Genomic DNA, 20,200 nt, shown 5'->3' with positions numbered 1-20,200 from the left:
ACCCTGAGATGTATCTCCTAAAATCTCAAGCTTTTTCGACACCGAGCCCCGAAACCTCCATAATTTCTCAAAAAGCGTGGATATTAGCCTTCAATTTTGGAATTTTTGACCTTTTTTCGCTTGGAAATAAAAATTGCCGAAATGTTTACCATGTTCCCTAATACCCTCTGGGAGTCCAATAGGGTGTGGGTGGAACCATCCAATTTGCCTTTAAACGCCCAATTTACCGGTTTACAAATTGCACCGATTTCATTAACTCAAGCCTACCACGAATATTTATAACAACATATAATGATCATTTATGGTTCCAAACGACATTTTATGACCCCGAGATGCATCCCCTAAAATCTCAAGGCTTTTCGACACCGGGTCTCGAAGCCCTCAAAATTTCTAAAAAAGCGTGGATATTAGTCTTCAATTTTGGAATTTTATGACTTTTTTTTTCGCCCGAAAAAAAATTGCCGAAATGTTTACCATGGTCCCTAATAACCTCCGGGAGTCCAATTGGGTGGGTGGAACCATCCAATTTGCCTTTAAACGACCAATTACCAGTATACAACTTGCACCGATTTCATTAACTCATTCCTACCACGAACATCTATGACAACATATAATGATCATATACAGTTCCAAAAGGCGTTTTATGGCCCCCAAATGTATTCCCTAAAATCTCAAGACTTTGCGATATCGGGTCTCGAAACCTCCAAAATTTCTCAAAAAGCGTGGACATTAGCCTCCAATTTTGGAAATTTTTGACTTTTTTTTTTCTTTCGGAATAAAAATTGCCGAAATTTTTATCATGGTCTCTAATATTATTCGGGAGTCCAATTGGGTGGATAGAACCATCCAGTTTGCCTTTAAACGTCCAATTTACCGGTTTACAACTTGCCCGATTTACCGGTTTACAACGGGCAATTTAATGAACTTGCACTGAACCTGACTTGAACCGAAATTGACCCAAACCTGTTTTAACCCATTAGAACCCGAATTTAACCCGACTTGTTACTAACCTGACCTGAATTCAACCCGACCGTTCCTAACCCGACCCCAAATTTAACCTAACTTGTCACAAACCCGACCCGAAATTAACCCGACTTGTTATTGACCTGACCCAAATTAAACTTGACTTGTTATTAACCCAACCCGAATTTTACCAGGCCTATTACTTACCCGACCCAAAAATTCAACCCGATCTGTTACTAACTCGACTCGAATTAACACGACTTGTTATTGACCCGACCTAAATTCAACCCAAATTATTTCTGACCCGATTTTAAATCACCTTAAATGCAATTTAGACCACCTTATTATTGTTGATCAACGCATTTTGTCTAGGGATACCAAGTCAGTCTAAGCCAACAAAATAAAGGAGCATCATCCTCAAATTTAAGAGTTAAATATAGTATATACTAGTTTAATGCCCCGTGCGATGCCCGAGTTATTTATGGAATTTTAAGATAAAATTATATTATAATTCAATTTAATTGATTAAAAATAGAATTCTAAATTAACTTTTTTTTTTCTAAAAAGTCTATCTATATTTATCCAACGTAGTACGACACTTGGCGAAAAGTTAAAATGCTATACGATGATGTCTTGTGGCCTAATTATAAGTTTATTATTTGGTATTTTATCGAAAATAAAACTCTAAACTAACCATTTTATTCTAAAATTCTATCCTAATTTTATTGAAAAAAGGATTTATAACTTACTTTTTTTATCTTATGAATCTATTTAAATCTATTCAAGGTGGCGCGACACTTGGCGAAAAGTTAGAATGTCAAGTGTCACTATTTCTTGACTTGGCTAAAAGTTTAGCTTTGTATATTAGTTATATGATTTGATGTATGGTCAAAGGAGATAATTATTTTCCTAATTTATAGACTATAGTTCCCTAGTATATTGCCATATATATTATAGTCATAGGAAATAATTAGCTTGATAAAAATGATAATTATCTGTTTTTAGTTAATTGAACCCAAATATGATTTGACTTGAAAATGACCCGACCTGATGGTAACCTGCAAATTATTGACTTGAGCATAACCCCATCATGAATCCAAGAATGACCCGACTTGGAAATGACCCAACCTGATTATAATCCGCAAATTATTGACTTGAACCGAACCCGACTTGAACCCGAGAATGACCCGACTAGAAAATGACCCGACCTGATTATAACCTGCAAATTATTGACTTGAACCGAATTCGACTCAAACCCGAGAATGACCCGACCTGATTCTAACCCACAAATTATTGACTTGAATTGAAACCGACTCGAACCCGAGAATTATTCTAACCCGTTTTAACCCGTGAAAACCCGGAACCCGACCTATTATTCACCCGACCCAAATGTAACCCGACCTGTTATTAACCCGACCCAAACCCGATAAGAAGTATGACCCGACGTGACCCGATTCAAGCATGATCCAACCCAAACCCGACCTGCATAAGTTATACTACCTCCGTTACATATTATGTGCAACGATTAGACATTTTTCCTCTCTACTTTATGTCAAATCGTTGTCTAATCGTTGCAAATAATATGTAACGGAGGTAGTAGATTTAATCCAAATTGACCTGACCCGAGTTAACCCTGCCCACTCTTACCCGATCAAAACCCGACCCGTTTACCTGAATTGACGGCTCTAGTTGTATTTATTTCTTAGGCCGGGGTTTTTAATTGCTTTTAACTGTTGTAAGATGAGACACTAAGTAAAACACGTAATCAATAATTGCAATCACTCAAATCCAACTTCCTATATAATGTGCACAAATGAAGTAGCTAGTCCAAGGAAAGACAAAAACGAGTACACTTCAAATCTCCAACTAATTAGCAAATTAATTGGGAAAAAAAATGGATGTTGAGAAAATCTTTCACATGAAAGGTGGACATGATGAGACTAGCTACTCCAAAAACTCCTCTCTTCAGGTGCTCATTTTCTCTCTCATTAAACTTTTTAACAATCGATTTTCTTATTTAATAACATCATCATGATTATAAACATAGTATTAATTTAATATAATATTTTCTCTGTAACTAATTGTTAACGTTGTAACCCGTAAATATTGATCAATGTATATATTACTTCAACTCCTCTCTTCAGGTGCTCATTTTCTCTCTCATTAAACTTTTTAACAATGGATTTTCTTATTTAATAACATCATCATGATTATAAACATAGTATTAATTTAATATAATATTTTCTCTGTAACTAATTGTTAACGTTGTAACACTGTAAATAATGATCAATGTATATATCACTTCAGTTCGAGGAGTTTCGCATAATCTAACAAAATATATTTTACACAGAAAAAGGCCTCAGATATGGTGAAACACATAACAATGAAGGCAATTCAAGAAGTATACTTAAACACAACTCCAGAAATCCTAACCATAGCAGACTTGGGCTGCTCATCGGGCCGGAACTCGTTATCGATGATCAGAGAATTGTATCGTGCGGTGCAGGATGCATACCAGAAAAGTCAAATCAACGGTCCAGAATCAGCACCCTCAGTTTCAGTTTATCTGAATGATTTACCAACAAATGACTTCAATTCCATCTTCAGGGCATTACCAGAATTCTTGAAAGATGATAGTATGTATGAACAGGGGCATTTTCGTCCATCTCTATTTGTTGCAGCCTCACCTGGCTCCTTTTATGATCCTATTTTTCCTCCCAACTTTTTGCACTTCGTTTACTCTTCTTACAGTTTGCACTGGCTTTCCAAGGTAATTATAACTTATTTCTTTTCTTTCTTCTTTTGATTAAAGTTTTCATTATTGTGTAGCTTATGAAAGTAATTCACTTATTTGAGTCAAAGTTGGGAAAAAAAAAACTAGTAACTCTTCAAATTTGTTCATCAAGATAATTTCTGCTTTTCAATAACAAGTTTAAAAGGAATTAACTAGGTTAGCTATAGGAAAAAAAATTAAATTTTATCAAATCATAATTTTGGAAAATTTGCAAATTGCAGTAATTTAAATTTAGTATTTTGCAAATTGCAGCCATAAAAAACCGCAGCCCAAAAGTTATTATAAATTGTAAATTGCAATCTAATTCAATGTTTTCATCTGTTTGCATGTCGAAAAATGTACGGTTAAGGTTTTAAGTCTTTTAACGGCCATTTTAGACTTACAGGGTCCAAATTGAGCTCGAAATTGACAAAAAGTTAACGTTAGTGCCACGTTTTTACCACAAATCGAAACATTTTTGTCACGCAAAACGAAGCACATACGTTATTTGTTTGATAATTCCGAGCTCAGTTCGGTTCCATAAGCACTAAAATGGCCCCTAAAACCTTAATCGAATATTTCTCAACAAACAAACCGATGAAAAAGCTAATTAGGTTGCAATTTACAATTTATAAGAACTTTTGGGCTGTAATTTGCAATTTTTTTTTAAATGGTTGCAATTGACAAATTTTCCATGCATAATTTTTAATAAAAAAAATGCATGGTGAAGTCTGTAATTCTAGATTTTTTTTTTCAAACTATTACATATACGAAGCATTTAGAAACAAATTGATGTGTAGTGGTCTCACTTCTATGTTTATTCAGATTCAAAAGTTTGGTAATATAGACGGACGGAGATTTTTTTTTTTTTTGAAGGGAAGTACCGACTATTACAAGTTGAGACAAGCAACTTTTTCAAAGAATTAAAATATAATAAATAAAGACTTTGGAAAGTTAGGTTGTCACCACCTCTTTCTCCCTAACCATAAATTTTGCTTAAATTGGACAAGAGTAAACTAGAAAAGCATAACAAATTAACAATCATAAATTGCTTTGATGGATATATAGTCATATATGGACATGATGAGTTGAGTTTTTATTTATTACTAAATATATATGCTTGAATAAGGGATCAGAGCAAATTTTCCTCTCTTTTTCCACATAAAAAAGAGCGGATATTAAGTTGACTATTGAATAATCACATGAGACGTACAAAATTTAAACACACTAACTCATCTTATCAGTGCGATAGTAGATTGATGTTATGCAATAGGTGACCAATTGCCTTACAATAAGAACAATATAAGTGTTAATCATGATGACAAAATGTATACTCAATCAAATCATTCATCTAAATTAAGCATTTGACCTTGTGATTGTGATAGTGACCACTACAAGTTTTGTTAGGGTCTCCCCGAATGCTCCAACGGAATGAGTCTTTTTCTTCCCACTAAATGAGTAAATGCCCCACTTTAGTGGCTTTAGCTTCATCAATAGGATTACTTTAATTTTTTACCCTTCGTTTTTGTTTTTTTCGGCCCAGTACCTTTTTTTTCAATAACCATCTTATAAATACTTTATTGAATTACTTTATAGACTAGTGTTTTAACTACAAAAAATTCCAAATGAAATCTATTGATCAACATTTGGTATTATATAAAAAATAGTATAATAATACAATAGTGTTATTCAAATTTATTATAACGGAGTATTCTTTAATTAGTAGTATCAAATTACAGTTTTTTTTAGTGAAAACCCATTGATCAGAACTTATTGTTTCAAGGACACCTTACCATAAAAATTCCAATGAGTCGGTCCAACCGAGATAATTTTTTTTAGCTATTGCTAGAGAAGATGTAACATCAAGTAGGGTTTTGTAACATGCATCATACTTTGTTACACATTCATGTTTTTTATTAAGGGTTGAATCACATATTGTATAATCAGGTCCCCCCTAAGATTTATGATGAACATGGGAAATCCATGAACAAAGGTTGCATCTACATATGTGAAAGTAGTCCTCCTACAATAATCGAAGCGTATGCTCAACAATTCCAAGAGGATTTCTCGCAATTTTTGAAGCTTCGATCCCAAGAACTTACCACAGGAGGTAGGATGGTGTTAGTCTTTCTAGGAAGAGAGAGTCCTAACCACATTGATAGAGGCAACTCATTTCTTTGGGAGCTTCTCACTCGATCCTTCGCCTTTTTAATTTCTAAGGTACTCTATTAATTAGTCATGTTATTCATTCTCTCAAAAAACTTCTCTTTTCAAAGTTATGTTTGGACTATCTCTAAATAAACATTATGAATTTGTATTTTTTATAGGGACAAGTTGATGAGGAAAAGTTGGATTCATATGATATACACTTTTATGCACCTTCCAAAGAAGAAATAGAAAAGGAAGTGAAAATAGAGGGGTCTTTTAAAATGGAAAAATTGGAGATGTTTCAAATAGAGAGAGAGGTTGAAAAAAATGGAGTTAGCTATGGAATGGCAGTGGCGAGTACAGTGAGAGCTATACAAGAATCAATGATCAGCCATCATTTTGGTGATGAAATTCTTCATTCCTTGTTTAATAAGTATGCTCAAGTTGTTGATGAAGAAATGTCTAAGCAAGATATTAGGCCCATTACTTTTCTTCTTGTTCTTACCAAATTGTGAAACTCCATTGTAATTAATTAAATACCAACTTAAAAAGAAGTATTTGGTGATAAATTGTGATTATCTTTAGTGATTAATTAGTGTATAAGTAGTAGTTTATTTTCACTTTTCTTTCTATGGTTTAATATTCTATTTTTAATTAATAATCCTAGTGTTTTATTGTTATCTCAATAATTATTTATGTGCAAAATGACCACTTATTACTTGTACACCCAATAACTCAAATAAACTTATTTCAAGTTCTAATGGAAAGTTTTGAAATTATTGAAAAGTCACTAACCAAATTAATTAATTTTATCTTCAAATAAAAACCATTCACCAAACACACCATAAAAACGGATCAAAATAAGTACTTGTATCGTTTTACGGACTATAGGTTATCATATATGTGCTGCAAAGCCTCAATTTAGTGCTACCCAAAATTGGGCTCTAAGCAAAGTGGGTTAGCAGAATCATTATGAAAAACGTGGCCCAAAAAATAATAAATTGGGCTCTAAGCAAAGTGGCATATCTACAAACCAAATCCAAAATCATTCGAGCCTATTGGGCTTATCTCTCTATGGACTTTGCCAGAAGCAGGCCCAGATGGCCAGTTAGGCCCAAATAAATAATTACGTAGTAACAAAAATGAGCTTTTTTGTTATTTTTTTAAAGGTGTGTATTTATTTTGTTAGTATATGTATTAATGTATATATATATATTGCTGTTTTACACAATATGAGTTTGACATAGATTTAATGGATAGTTGTGAATGTGAATGAACATTTCTTTTCTGAAAACAACGGACAAATGGGATGTAAAAAAGAATGTAAGAGAATTGTGTTGCAATGTAAACCAAAAAGGAAAAAAAGGAGTCGAAATCATTTGAAAATAGAAATAAATAAGGAATTGAAATAGATGTGTAAAGTTTGTCTCAAATACTATACAAATAATAGGTTCAAATCTTTTAAATTATTAAGGGACCGAGAGCAAGAGAGTTGCACTTAACCACTTAACCAACAAGGGTCTTTAAACTCATAATAGTACTCCATATCCTTTGTAATAGCTAGTTTCAAGTTATTAGCGCTTATAATAAATTTATGTTGGCTACTAGCAATCCATCCTAGTAGCTCAATTATATTAAAAAGCATTAGGTTAAAAAAGTTGCAATGGAACTCTATAAATTCAAACAAATTAAAGATTAAGCTAATATAATCTAAATTGAGAACTTATTGTCAAATACGCCTTAAAAATCATTTCAATTTGTGTATAAACTAACATGATCCGAGTAAAGCAGATCATTGAAGGAACTAGACTATGTACACAAGCCAATATTGATGGACATGAAGCAATATAATTGAGTTGTCCTCATGAAAGAAAAAAGAGAGCCTATATATACCTACGTACATACTCTTTCAGTAGCTTTGCAATTGCATTGTCTCACTCAAGAATGAACCAATCAACAAGCCCTTTAAGTTTTAAAAATATCTTTGCCATTGAAATGATGTCTCATTAGTCATTATTGACAACTTTCGGTAAAAATAATATAATTACATAGTAAATAAATTTATCTAAATTAAAACATAAAAGGTCGAATAAATTAAAGTAATGTACTCGTACATTAATACATTATCTGATCTTCAACTTTATAGAAATAAGCATGTTTAATTTATTCTATAAGGATAAGCCTCGTAATTTGGCTGTTTGATGATTTCAATCAGATTTATGTACTTGTGTTACTAATTCCTTTTTAGTAATACCGCAATAATTTCGAATACTATGTTTTTCATAAAATATTATGGTTATTATTAAATGTGATGAGATGTAGTAGGAGGTTAGTTACTTGTCAATCAAGAAAATTATTAAATTTGACTAGCACTTCGATTCAACGCAACCAACCAACCAACCAATTCAACCATATAATACTATTGTTCTCCATATTAAACTTATTAAAGGAAAATTAGTGCGTGGTACGACCGGTACCTTTTTTTTTTTTTTAAAGAGAAAATTCATTAACATAAAACCTAGATTGTGAATTTTCACAAATTTCATCCTTATAATAGTGGTAGCTCACCCCCAATTACAAAGAAAAATTGGAAAAAAAAAAAATAGTGTAAGCTTGAATGATTTCAATTATCTTTATTTAGACGTGGTTCAAACTTAACTAATTTTTTTTATATGATAAAATATAGGAGGTCCTTCTATCACATGAGGAACACTTCTTAATTCTTATACAGTATATATAATAGCATGCTTTCGTAAATTTTATTTCAGATTAGCAACTTCTACTTACTTTCATTTTGTTGACTTACGCGAAATAAAGGATTTAGTTAAGATAATTAGTGACATTGATAGCATCTTAAAAAGAAGCTTAAGGAATAATGATTTGCATTTTGTAACATGTAATGGTGATCATGTGAAGCTACGGCAATTAGGGACCCAAAGGATAGAAAGACTATTTGTGGCTTTTTATGAGAAAATATTGACAAAATAATATTGCGATGGTGCGTGCTTTCTCTTTAGAACTCACACACTACTTAATTTATCAATTAATAAGGATAAGTGGCTCCATTAAGTACCTTCTTATTTGCATAAACGGCCAATTTAATTGTAATTAATACACTAATATATGGGATACCACTGATTATCCATTAGATATATGTAACACTTTTGGACAAAAAAAGTTTGTAAATTATGACTTTAATCTGTTTTTAGACTTTTGTGATAGTTGCACTCGCCACTAATACTATCACTTAATGTAATTTAATCATAAAAGTTGGCTAGGATTATTTTGAGATTATATGCTTTTCCAAGTTAGTGGGACCTCGATATTGTTATTATGTGAAGTAGTCTTTAGCACTTAGTAAAACAAATTAAATTCAAATTTAACAAATTTATATTCTTGGGCCGCTTTCAACAAATTTTTTTATCTATTGAATTCGTTTAATCTATACTTAATATTTAAAAACACAAACCGCAACTTTTTCAAATGACACGTGTCATCATAAGTCACTCATTACCCCATATGCCACATGTTACCTCCCTTAATATTTATATTTAAGTCTTTATGCATTCTACAACTTGCAAATTCAATTAAGAAAGTGAAGTGTTTCATTTCCACCATAATAAAATAAAGTTCAATTAATTAGTACACAACTACACATTACATCTATTAAAAAAACAAAAAAAAAAACTACGCATTACATAAATATATGAATTATAATAAAAATTGTCTTTTCATCTCATAGACTATAAATATAATCTTAATTAATATGTCATTTCATATCCCACAATCTTTATGTATATATACCTAACTAAATTCCTTCACCTTCTTTCACGGTTCTATCCTCACTCTTTTTTTGTTTTCCTTCTAAGTTATAGAAATAAAGTATACTTACATATGAAAATAATTAACCCAAGTAACAACCCGTGCATTGAACGGGCCAAAAAGCTAGTTCTAGTTAAAAGTTGGCCTGGTTTTTTTTCTAAATTACATTGATTCTATGCGGTATGTTAGGAACAATTTGTTTGTAAGTTGTTTTTTTTTATTCACCTATTCACTAGACTAAAAGTTCATTATGAAATTATACATCTTACTTTTTAGATAGAAAAGTCCAATTTTCACTTCTATTTAGATATTTATAAACTAAAAGATTTTTTGGTTCATGATTTACACAAATCCTTGTAGCCTAGCTAACTACTAATCTTAATTTCCAATCTATAACCTATCATTCCATGATTTTGTTCACGTATGAACAATATTTGAGGTTAATTGCATGGTTTTAATATCTGTAACATGGAAAAATTACATTAATGCATGATAAGGATCAAGGTAGCTATGTATTATAGGACATACTCGCTCGTAGCTTATATCAAAATTGTGATGATTATTCATTATTTGCCTGCCTCACTCCCCAGTAGTCAATTGAAGTGTTTGTTTATATCATGCATTGTTCACAGTTTTGGTTCCATCTTCTTTATTTTAAAGTATTTTTAAATACAAAATACTCGTATTTTTTTCTCTACGTACAATGATCGAGTAGAGCTCAAAAATAAAAAGATAATGTGTTTTGCGTCTTAAATATATATATATATATATATATATATATATATATATATATATATATATATATATATATATATATATATATATATATAATAGCCAAAGTAACCAAGTCTATAACTCTTTGGTTTCAAGCAACCGAGATCCTTCAAACTAAACAAGAAATTTTTGAGTTTTTGTTATTGCTTATGTTGGTTTGTAAGAGCTAGTTAAGCTCATTTAAGTGTTTTGGTGAACTATTTGTAATTTGTAATAGTTTGATTTTGTTATTTTGAAAATTAAAAACTTTTTCATAAGGGTTGTGATTTAATATAGAGTGGGGCAATTGGTCTCTGATAGGAAAATTGGTGCGGCAGATTAGACAAGTAAAAGTAGTTTTTGTTATACCAATAGAAGATAAAATACGGCAATTATGTGCTAACATAATGATGATCCTTTGATTTCAACAATCAATCTTTTGAGTATTTTGTTAATTAACTATCAAACCATATCTATCTATCTTTGTCAATGGTTGGGAGCATCAAGCATGCATGTCCCTTTTAACTTTTATGTCTACCCTGCCATCTTTCCTTGTTTTTTCTTTTCCCTTTCCTTTATTACTGTACAAATAAACCTTTGTTTTTTTTGGATATTAATTCTGCATATTTCTCTTTATTTATTAGATTCATAAAAACTGAGTATAAAGTTTCATTTCATATATTTGTCTTATTCAGATTAAAGTAACTTTTCAGTAAAACACTTTTACAATAATAATACTATGAGATAATTAGTTAAATAAGTAAAATTAATTAGGGAAAAAAATCAATATGTATATGATAAAATACACGCAAGCTTGAGTGTCATCAATTATCGCATATTTAACATGGATGCATGTGAATATGTAATCAAGTGCCCATTTACACGTGCTCATGGGGTGCGTGTGCTTTGGGGTGCAACATTTTAATTCCTTCTTCAGTGATACAAATTAGTGTACACAATCGAATTTGCTATTTAAGTTTTAAGAAGATGATTAGATATAGCCTTTCTAAACCTAAATCATACATCACACTTTATTAGCTTTATATGAACATCAAGTTACCAAATACTGTAACTACTCTGTATTATATGGAGCTGAGTATATTAATTCATAGGATGCAATATTGCTATATGAATAGCCTTAGATATGTTTATATACAATTAAATCATAGACCCAAAAGGTTTAAATGGAGCAAATGTCCCCATGTTGGACGTCCCCCCATAATAAGTTGACAAGCAATGTAAGGGAACCGAGGCTTAATATTTGGTATCGTTCCCATGTGAGAGAAGTGACAAACTTGAAACAATTTCCTAATTACATGACACTAGGTTTATTTCTCGGTTCTTACATATGTAGTAAAGTATCTAGCACAACTCTTTTTATTCTCATATTTCACCTATCATCTTTTTGTTATTAAAAATTAATTAAAAGAAGGCAAAAGCTAATGAGCGCTCTCAGGGCGTTAGATAAAACAGTTAAAAGTGAAAATATTAGAGTAAAATTAACATTAATTACATCGAATGATGCGTAATTTTGTCATGCATTCATAACTTAATACTATTTCTACTAATATAATTATTCCTTATCAAACGCTCCGGAGCGTTCGTTAGCAAGATCCTTAAAAAAAAAAAGGGAAAAACAAAGTGTATGCGTAGATTAATTGCTTTAAGACCCATTTACAATGGTGTTTTGAAATTGATTCCAAAGGACAAGGAACTAATTCCAAAAGTTCTTTTTGAATTGATTCGTGGAAATCAATGTGTTAGTTTATTTAAATGTTTACTAAACTTAATGCCCACGTATTTTTATTTTCGCAAAACTTAATCACTAAACTTAATCTCGCATAAAACAAAATTTATCATCTCATGGTGAAAAGAAGATTTTATGCAAAACATACATACGGAGTACTTTTAATCACTAAACTTCTAACCTTTTGTAATACTATAATAATATACTCCGTAGTTAATACTCATATAAATTGGGTTATTTTGTTTGTGTATAGAGAGGGTCATAAACAACAATAAAGTACACGAATTTATATCTCATATATTGTGTATTAATAGAAAATAATTTCAAATTTGACACTTTATCTTAAATTTTTTTATTGTGCCCTATATAGCAAATTTCTTATTAAATTAACATTCAATAAGCAAATACGGCATACTATAATGCAAGCTATGCAATTAGATGGTTTAATACGTACTTTCAACAAGCTCGAAATAATCCAATCCACACGAGGCCAAAACAAAATCACAAGTATCCCAATAACAATTCCAATTAGTATTATATTCGAAAATAATCTCCCTCGGACAATGAATATATTGTCCACCATATTAAACTCATACATACTCCTAATCCGTAGTAATCAAGTTCTAGGACTACTATACTAAAAATTAAAAATAAAAAAAAAGTTACAGAAGGAGCTCAGAAATTGAAGACTCTTGGATCAAAGTTGCAGCACTTCACTATACATAGTCCAAATAGTACATTAGTACTACTACTACCATATCACTGACATCATATAATGACAAATGTTTTGCAGCAGAAATTAGCTGAAAAACTTCCCCCTAAAAACTGGAATTAAACAAAAATAATTACTCAGGAAATTATCTCAATTCCTTTTTTTTTTTTCGTTTTTTGTTTTTTTGGGAAAACAATTCTCTGCTTTTTTTTTTAACTCTCTCTTCTAGGCTTGGCTATGGAGAACGACAGAAAGCCGCTCTTCACGATGAAAACTCACCTGCTTCGCTATGAACGCCTCTATCGTTCGCCGGAATTCATCGCTACTCATTCCATCTTCCATCAATTCCTCCGCCGTCGATTCATCGCCGGTCAAACTTCTCCAGTAAATATCCGTCTCTGATCGTCGGAGCTTCTCCTGCTTATTCTCTACACACTCTCTCTTCATCATATTCTCCGATTGACTCCGCCGATAACTCGCCTTGACTTCCACTTCCTTCTCATCGGAAAAGACCGTTTCCGGTGTCTTCTCGTCGGAAAAAACCGCTTTCGGTTTAATTTCCTCCAGAACAACCTTAGAAACCAGCGGTTTTTTAACATTTTCCTCGCAAATAATCTCTTTATCCTGGTAAACAATCTCTTCCTTAACCAAAACAGGAATATCATCATCATCTTCAGATCGGAACTCATTGTAAAGTTCGGCGACGGCATTGTCAATTGACGACGAGCAATCGCCGGAAAACAAGCCGGATTTCACCAAAAGAGTAACCACAATAGCATTTCCGAGTAGAAAAATTGAGGTAGGACACAAAATCAAAGAGACAAGTTTCCGAAAATACTCGCCGGAAATTCTAACGGCGAAAGGAAGATGAGCTGACAACCACGAGAGAAATATGACAAGAATACAAACCTCTACAAACCGGAAAAGCTTGGCCAAACTCTGAAGTTGTCGGCATAACTTCATGAATGAAGAATCCATGAATTTACAGAGGAGAGAGAAAATTGAAGAAGAAGAAGAAGAGATTTGAATTGGAAGGAGAAAATGTGGAAAACGGGAGAAATAGAAAAAAGGAGAGAGACAGAAAGAAATATGGTGAATAAGCTGAAAAAAACAGGGAGCTGAAATAGGAATAATATAATGTGGGTTTGTGGGTGTGGTGGGGGGGGGGGGGGGGGGGGGGGGGAAGGGGGGAAGAGGGAGAGTGTGCGCAATTACTTGAATCACACTTTCAAACAAAACTTGAGCCCTTAAATTAGACAGCCCTTTTTCTCCTTTTATAGACCTCAGTTTTCAAATTTTTTTAAAGGGTATGGGAGTATTCGTATAACATTATATTCTCATCTTTACTCTTCCTGTTTTTTTGTTTTTTTTTTTCTTCACTAATGTCATGTGAATTTGTAATCAATGCATATTCAATATTTAAACTTATCTCCACTTTACTTACCATTTGAAATACAGTAGACTATAGATGGTTCATGCTCCATAACAAAGTAATTTTGTCTCTAGCATATTAAGGGTTTGTTTTGATTTAATGAATTAAACTGAACTGAACTGAATTATTTATGAGATAAGAAAATTAAGAACTGAACTGAAATTAATCTGAAGAGAACAAGTTTAAAAAAAAAATACTTTGTATGTATATATTACTCTGAAGTGAATTTGTATTAAAATTAGAGAATGATTTCACCAAAGTCTATCCGTAGTGTTTTGACAATTCAACTCTTATCCTATGAAGTACTAAGTGCGTGCTTAGATTGTCAACCAAGATCAAATCCAAGTGTAAGAGACTAATCAAGAGTAATTAACCTTGTTGAATCTTTTACTACTCCACATTAATAAGAGGTAAACTTATCATCTAAACAACCTATGAATCTAGTAAAAGCAAGAAAATTATCAAATTTAGTTAGTTCATTGTAAAAGTGGATCGATACTTGATGAAATCAAATGACCTGATTGGTTATAGAAATTGGAAATATGGATGAAGGTGTAATTGTACTTGGCTTATCAAATGTGTATTCTGGCTCTCATATACTGGTAGTGTATTGAAGGTAGAAACAAAGTAGAAGTCGCAATCAAAACAAGGGAACAGAAGCCCAAATCAAAGGAGGGGTCTAATGCAAAAACACAAAAGGTGGGATCAAACATAGTGATAGGCCCAGCTGTAAGAAAATGATGAGTTAGTCTTTTTCATAAACTTGTAACTTGTACAATACTACAAACTAGCTTAGTCGTCGTAGCTGATTGTTATTTATAGTTGTGGTGGGCGGCCCCCTCTTATATCTCACTGATTTCACTGCTTATTGTTACAATTGTAGTTTGGATAGTTGGATTCTTCGTGGAAAAAGGAAAAGCCTGGTTAATTACCAGAGCAAGTGCTATGACATACTAGTATATGCTAGGTTAGGTGTTGTTCGTTATACCTTAAAACATACACATGCCTAGCTTAATTATTTAGATACTTTTAAGTTATACGCACAGTAATCTCTAACACTAACTTTGAAGGTATATAATACATGTACGATGTGGGTATAGTTTATAAGACTTTAATGTAATTTAAACTTTCGCCCAATTAGTTTTATGATTTGAATAACTATTATTCTGTCCCTAAAACACTGTTCTATATCTTTATTTTAGTTTAATTTCTTTTACATATGGGCCTGTTTTGTTCAATTTAATTTCAATTAAGATCATTTTAGCTCCAATCAGTTATGTTCCTAGTTTCCTTCTCTCACAAAGAGTTCATTTCAGCTCTATTCAATTCAGTTTTGTTCAGCCTCAATCAGTTTAGTTCAGTTCAATTCAGTTCAGTTGTCTTTAGTAAATCGAAACAATGTTTTAGAGACAGAGAGAAAATAAAATGGAGATGGTTGATTTCAGCTCATTTCAGGTCTATAATGAGCACAATTATTGATGATAAAGAGAGATAAAGAGAGTAGAGTAAATTAGAACAATGTTTTAGAGACATAGAGGAAATAAAATGGAGATGGTTGATGGGATTGAAGAAGTTTTAAATATTTGCTTTAAAGTTTAAACAATACGTAGGCACGTAGCAAAAGATAAAGATGGAATAAATAGGGGAAACGATTGTGTTGTAGTTTAAAAATATGTAGGAGAAGAGAGAAGGGCGGATGAGTGTTTTCACGTGAGTAGAGAAGTATAGCAGTAAAAAAATGTAAAAAGGGTCTCTACTCTTTAAATCTCTAATGATCCGTAATCCGTACTGTGTTAGGGTAGAAGGGCACCATTACCCTATTATTGGACTGCCCTCCAACTATCCAGTTCGCATCGATCTCTCATAGCTTCAATTTTAAATTGCACGTACGACTGCTTTGCGTGGTCCAGACATTCTTATAGTATCACCCTCACCACTTCCCCAATCTCTGCCTCGCCTGCCCCTATGTCTTCCTTTTGGTGTTCGCAAGTCGGGCCCGTGACATGTTTTAACATATACCGTCTATACCGATTATTATTGAACAAGGGCCAGTCCAACACTTCATCTTTTTACTTTTTACTTTCTAAACCTTTGATCCTAAATATGGAGTACTTTGTATTTTGTATTTTGTTATACTCCATATTAAATATGTGTAAAATTTATACATACATAGTAAAGTTGGGCCTATAAAATTAATACAGAAAACATGTATGTACATAAGATAGTCAAAAAGTTTGTGGTATAATGAGTAAATGCTAGAACTTCCAAAAAAAATCAGTTTTTTTTTTTTTTTTTTTGGATTACAAAATTACTTGTTTAATGAAAAATGTTTATAAGCATATGAACAAAGAAGACATGGCTTGATTTGATCTTTTGCTTCGATTGACCTACAACATGCCCCAATATGCTCTTGAAACTGACGGTACACATTACAATTAGAGCCTAACACATGTCTGGTCTTTTTGTCAAACTATTTACTTATTATTATCGTGTTTGAAATAATAATGAACCTAACATAATATAATAGCATAAAATTATAGTATTATTGATTGTGATCACTCTTTATAATTTAACTTTATAAGGCCAAATATAGTATGTCCGGAATCAAATGTATAAGGTGAAAGCATGTGAAGTGTAAAAGAAGGGTTGGAGTTAATTCCGTAAAATGCTATGTTTAGTACTCCGCATAATAAGATGCAGCATGGTAGCAAGCTACGGAGTAGCAACTAACACTAGCAACTTGGGGAAGATGATAAAATAAGCAAAGTTTATTTTGAGATTTGAGAATGAAATCGACAGAAAATGCTCTCCAGCTTATCTTAACTCTAAAGAGTTCCCTCCTCCCCCTTTTACGTCCAATCATGCATGCGAACTTGCAAAGGACCAAGTACTACTACTTTTGTTTCTTTCTTTCTTTCTTTCTTTTTTTCCTTCCTTTTTTGGGAGATTTCAAATTTCCCTCTACGCCTCTTCTCACTTAAATTGGATATTTTAGAATGATGAATTTTACAGCATAAAAATATACTCCGTATGTATTTAGTACAATAAATACCACTTTTCCGACCTGATTTAGAATATATATATAGATTATTGCAACATTTTTACAATTGAAAGTCAAATTAATTAGCTGACAAATCTATGTATTATTAGTAAGTCTTGTTATGATCAAGTAAGTCTTGTTATGATCGAGTAAGAGCCAATCGAGCTTACACTTTGGGTTTTTTTTAAAAAAAAAAAAATTATTTTTATCTTTATTTTATTTTTTTAAAAAAGAAAAAAATAAATAGAGAAGGGTATGGTGAAATCACATGGCATAGTGTTTCAAAAAAAAAAAAAAAAAAAATCACATGGCATAGTATGTATGGCATTTGATGAAAAATGGGGCTTTAATGCTTTGATCGGAAAAATATTCTGATTCATTATTATTTTTGATAGCAGAGAAGTAGCTATTCCTTGCTTGCTCTCATGACTCTGACGACCTCACTATTCATTCACTAAAAGGGCAACACCATTTTCCCATACTAATATATACTACCTCATTTTCAGTAGTGTTTCACCCCCACTATACAATTACTACTCGTATGTCATCTCTTTTAAATATACGAGTACATACTAACATACATGTAAAAATTTCTAAAAAGTTAATAACATTTTATGTAGAGGTGTAGTAGTCAGATAGTCTATAAATAATGATATGTTAATGTTTCTAATTAGGAGATTAGTAATAATGCATGAAATTAATAGAGTAGTTTGCATGTGATGTTGCGTAGTCTTGGAGATGAGATGGATGTGATTTTTCGTTGTGGGGACGGAGCTACCAGCCCACAGCCCACAGGTGTTTCTTTTAGTAGTACTAGCTAATCCTAGTTATGTTTTTTTTCTTTATTTTATTTTTTTTAATTCAGATAAAAAAATTAACTACGATCGAGTATTCAGTGAGTACATGTACATGGATCTTGGCTTCTATTCAATGACAGACAATTCATTGCCTAATTTCTACCTCTCATTCAATGCTGATTTTAAACATCTCCTTCCTTCCTTGTGAATGTTTTCCAAGATTTTATCACAAGCAAGTTTTATTCTAATTATTTGTCAACTTTATTAGTATCAAATGATAGTATTCGATCAGGTGTTATAGAATCATAGTACCCCGTCACACACGAGTTTTAATTATTTTTATCATTAATGATAATAACAACTGTCTAACTATTGACACTTTTAAACCAAATATCAACATAAATTTCAAAAATACTGAATACAAAATACTAAGTTGTTTTGTACCTTAATCACATTATTGTTTTGGACTCTTACTAAGTAATGTTTTTTTTTTTAAAGACTCTTACTAAGGGCCTGTTCTGATAAACTAAACTGAGCTGATTGAACTGAACTAAATGGTTTATGAGAGAATAAAATTAGGAACTGAACTGAAAGGTTTATGAGAAAAGGAAATTAAAAACTGAACTGAATTGAACTAAATTGAATTGAAGTAAACTGAACTGAACTGAAATTAAGCTGAATAGAACAAACCCTAACTAATGTTGTTTCCTTTAAGTTACTAGTTACGGCATATCTAATGTTGGTTGAAAAGATTTTTACTAATCTCATAATTGCTTTGGTGCCCTTGTTTGTACGAATGACTTGATCATATCATTAAATTTACTGTGGGTGTTACCGTGGGGATAATCTGGTACTGTCGCAGTAAATATTATGGAGTATATACAATGTATTCAAGATATTGCTATTAATAATTTTTTGAAAAAAGAAGTAATATTTGTATTCCCTTAAATTAAAGGGGATCTAGGTGGGGTTGAGGGGAAGAGAACAAAAATGGAGAGACAAACGATACAATAATTAATTAAAAAAAGAGATAAGAAAAAAGAAATAGGGAGAGGTGAAGTAAGAATAAAATAGATTGTCAAATCGTAAGACAGTGGTGGATTCCCAGGTCACACGAGTTCTAATTTGGCTAAACTTATTACGTACACAGTACACCCCGTAGACCACCCTTCTTTTTTCTTTGACTTTCTTTCAATTTTACTTCTGTTGTTATTACTTTAATTACCCTCTACTACTGTACTAATTATGCTGCTGCACTGGACTACTGGTTTGTTTAGGCCTCCTAATCCTAATTTCTTCAGTAGGCAACTACTTAGTTATAAGGAGGATACTGGAGTAATTAACAAATTAGTGATTGTAACAAGGAAGAAATTATTAGCTAGAATAGTTAAAGCTAATTTTACAAATGGAGGTTGATTGGAAATCGACTTAAGGGTCCGTTCTCATTGAACTGAACTGAACTGAATTGAAATGAAATGAATATTTTATAAGAAAAGGAAATTAGGAGCTGAAATGAACTGAACTGAGCTGAATTAAACTGAACTGGAAAAAATGTACCTTCGTTTTTTAAAGATACTTACAAGCACTCAAGTATGTTTATCATTTTTTTGTAATCAAACTCGTGGCAAATGTGTGGAACAGCTCAAGAAAATAGGCAAGGCCTCAAGAGTGAGATTGGAGATTGATAATTAATAATGTAGGACCAATCCAAGACCCATAAAATTCAAGTAGATAACCCGATGTGAATAAATTGAAAAGAAGATGAATTAAGTATATCTCACCAACATATGCTCAAGAATATAATATCTAATCTAATCCAGCTTTAGAAAACCCAGTTGATGGTTTATCAAAAATCCAGTTCTCACGTAGCTCATATAACTCACTACTTACATACAAGAATAAGGATATATTCACCTCTATTATTACTTCTATAACAATCTGCATGCACCTCGATTTTATTCTTTTTAATTATCACACGCAGTATTGGGTTCTTGCAATTTACCCACTTTTTTT

The 20,200-nt window shown here is 32.0% G+C and overlaps 2 protein-coding genes across 2 annotated transcripts; one reads left to right on the top strand and one right to left on the bottom strand.

Annotated features, from left to right (window-relative positions):
• Positions 1-2,772: 2,772 nt before the first annotated feature.
• Positions 2,773-6,516, top strand: LOC110682528 (salicylate carboxymethyltransferase-like). The gene is made up of 4 exons (XM_021858869.1): positions 2,773-2,932; positions 3,314-3,733; positions 5,684-5,956; positions 6,064-6,516. The coding sequence occupies exons 1-4, from the start codon at positions 2,858-2,860 to the stop codon at positions 6,397-6,399; spliced, it is 1,104 nt and encodes a 367-aa protein (XP_021714561.1). The 5' UTR covers positions 2,773-2,857; the 3' UTR covers positions 6,400-6,516.
• A 6,198-nt stretch (positions 6,517-12,714) lies between these two features.
• On the bottom strand, positions 12,715-14,192 carry LOC110682527. The gene has a single exon (XM_021858868.1). It carries the CDS (start codon positions 13,894-13,896, stop codon positions 13,144-13,146), a length of 753 nt encoding a protein of 250 aa, XP_021714560.1. The 5' UTR covers positions 13,897-14,192; the 3' UTR covers positions 12,715-13,143.
• Between the last annotated feature and the right edge of the window lie 6,008 nt (positions 14,193-20,200).

This window comes from Chenopodium quinoa, unplaced genomic scaffold (assembly GCF_001683475.1).
Source record: "Chenopodium quinoa cultivar QQ74 unplaced genomic scaffold, ASM168347v1, whole genome shotgun sequence".
Classification (NCBI taxonomy): domain Eukaryota; kingdom Viridiplantae; phylum Streptophyta; class Magnoliopsida; order Caryophyllales; family Amaranthaceae; genus Chenopodium; species Chenopodium quinoa.
This window is presented reverse-complemented; position numbering and strand designations above follow the sequence as displayed.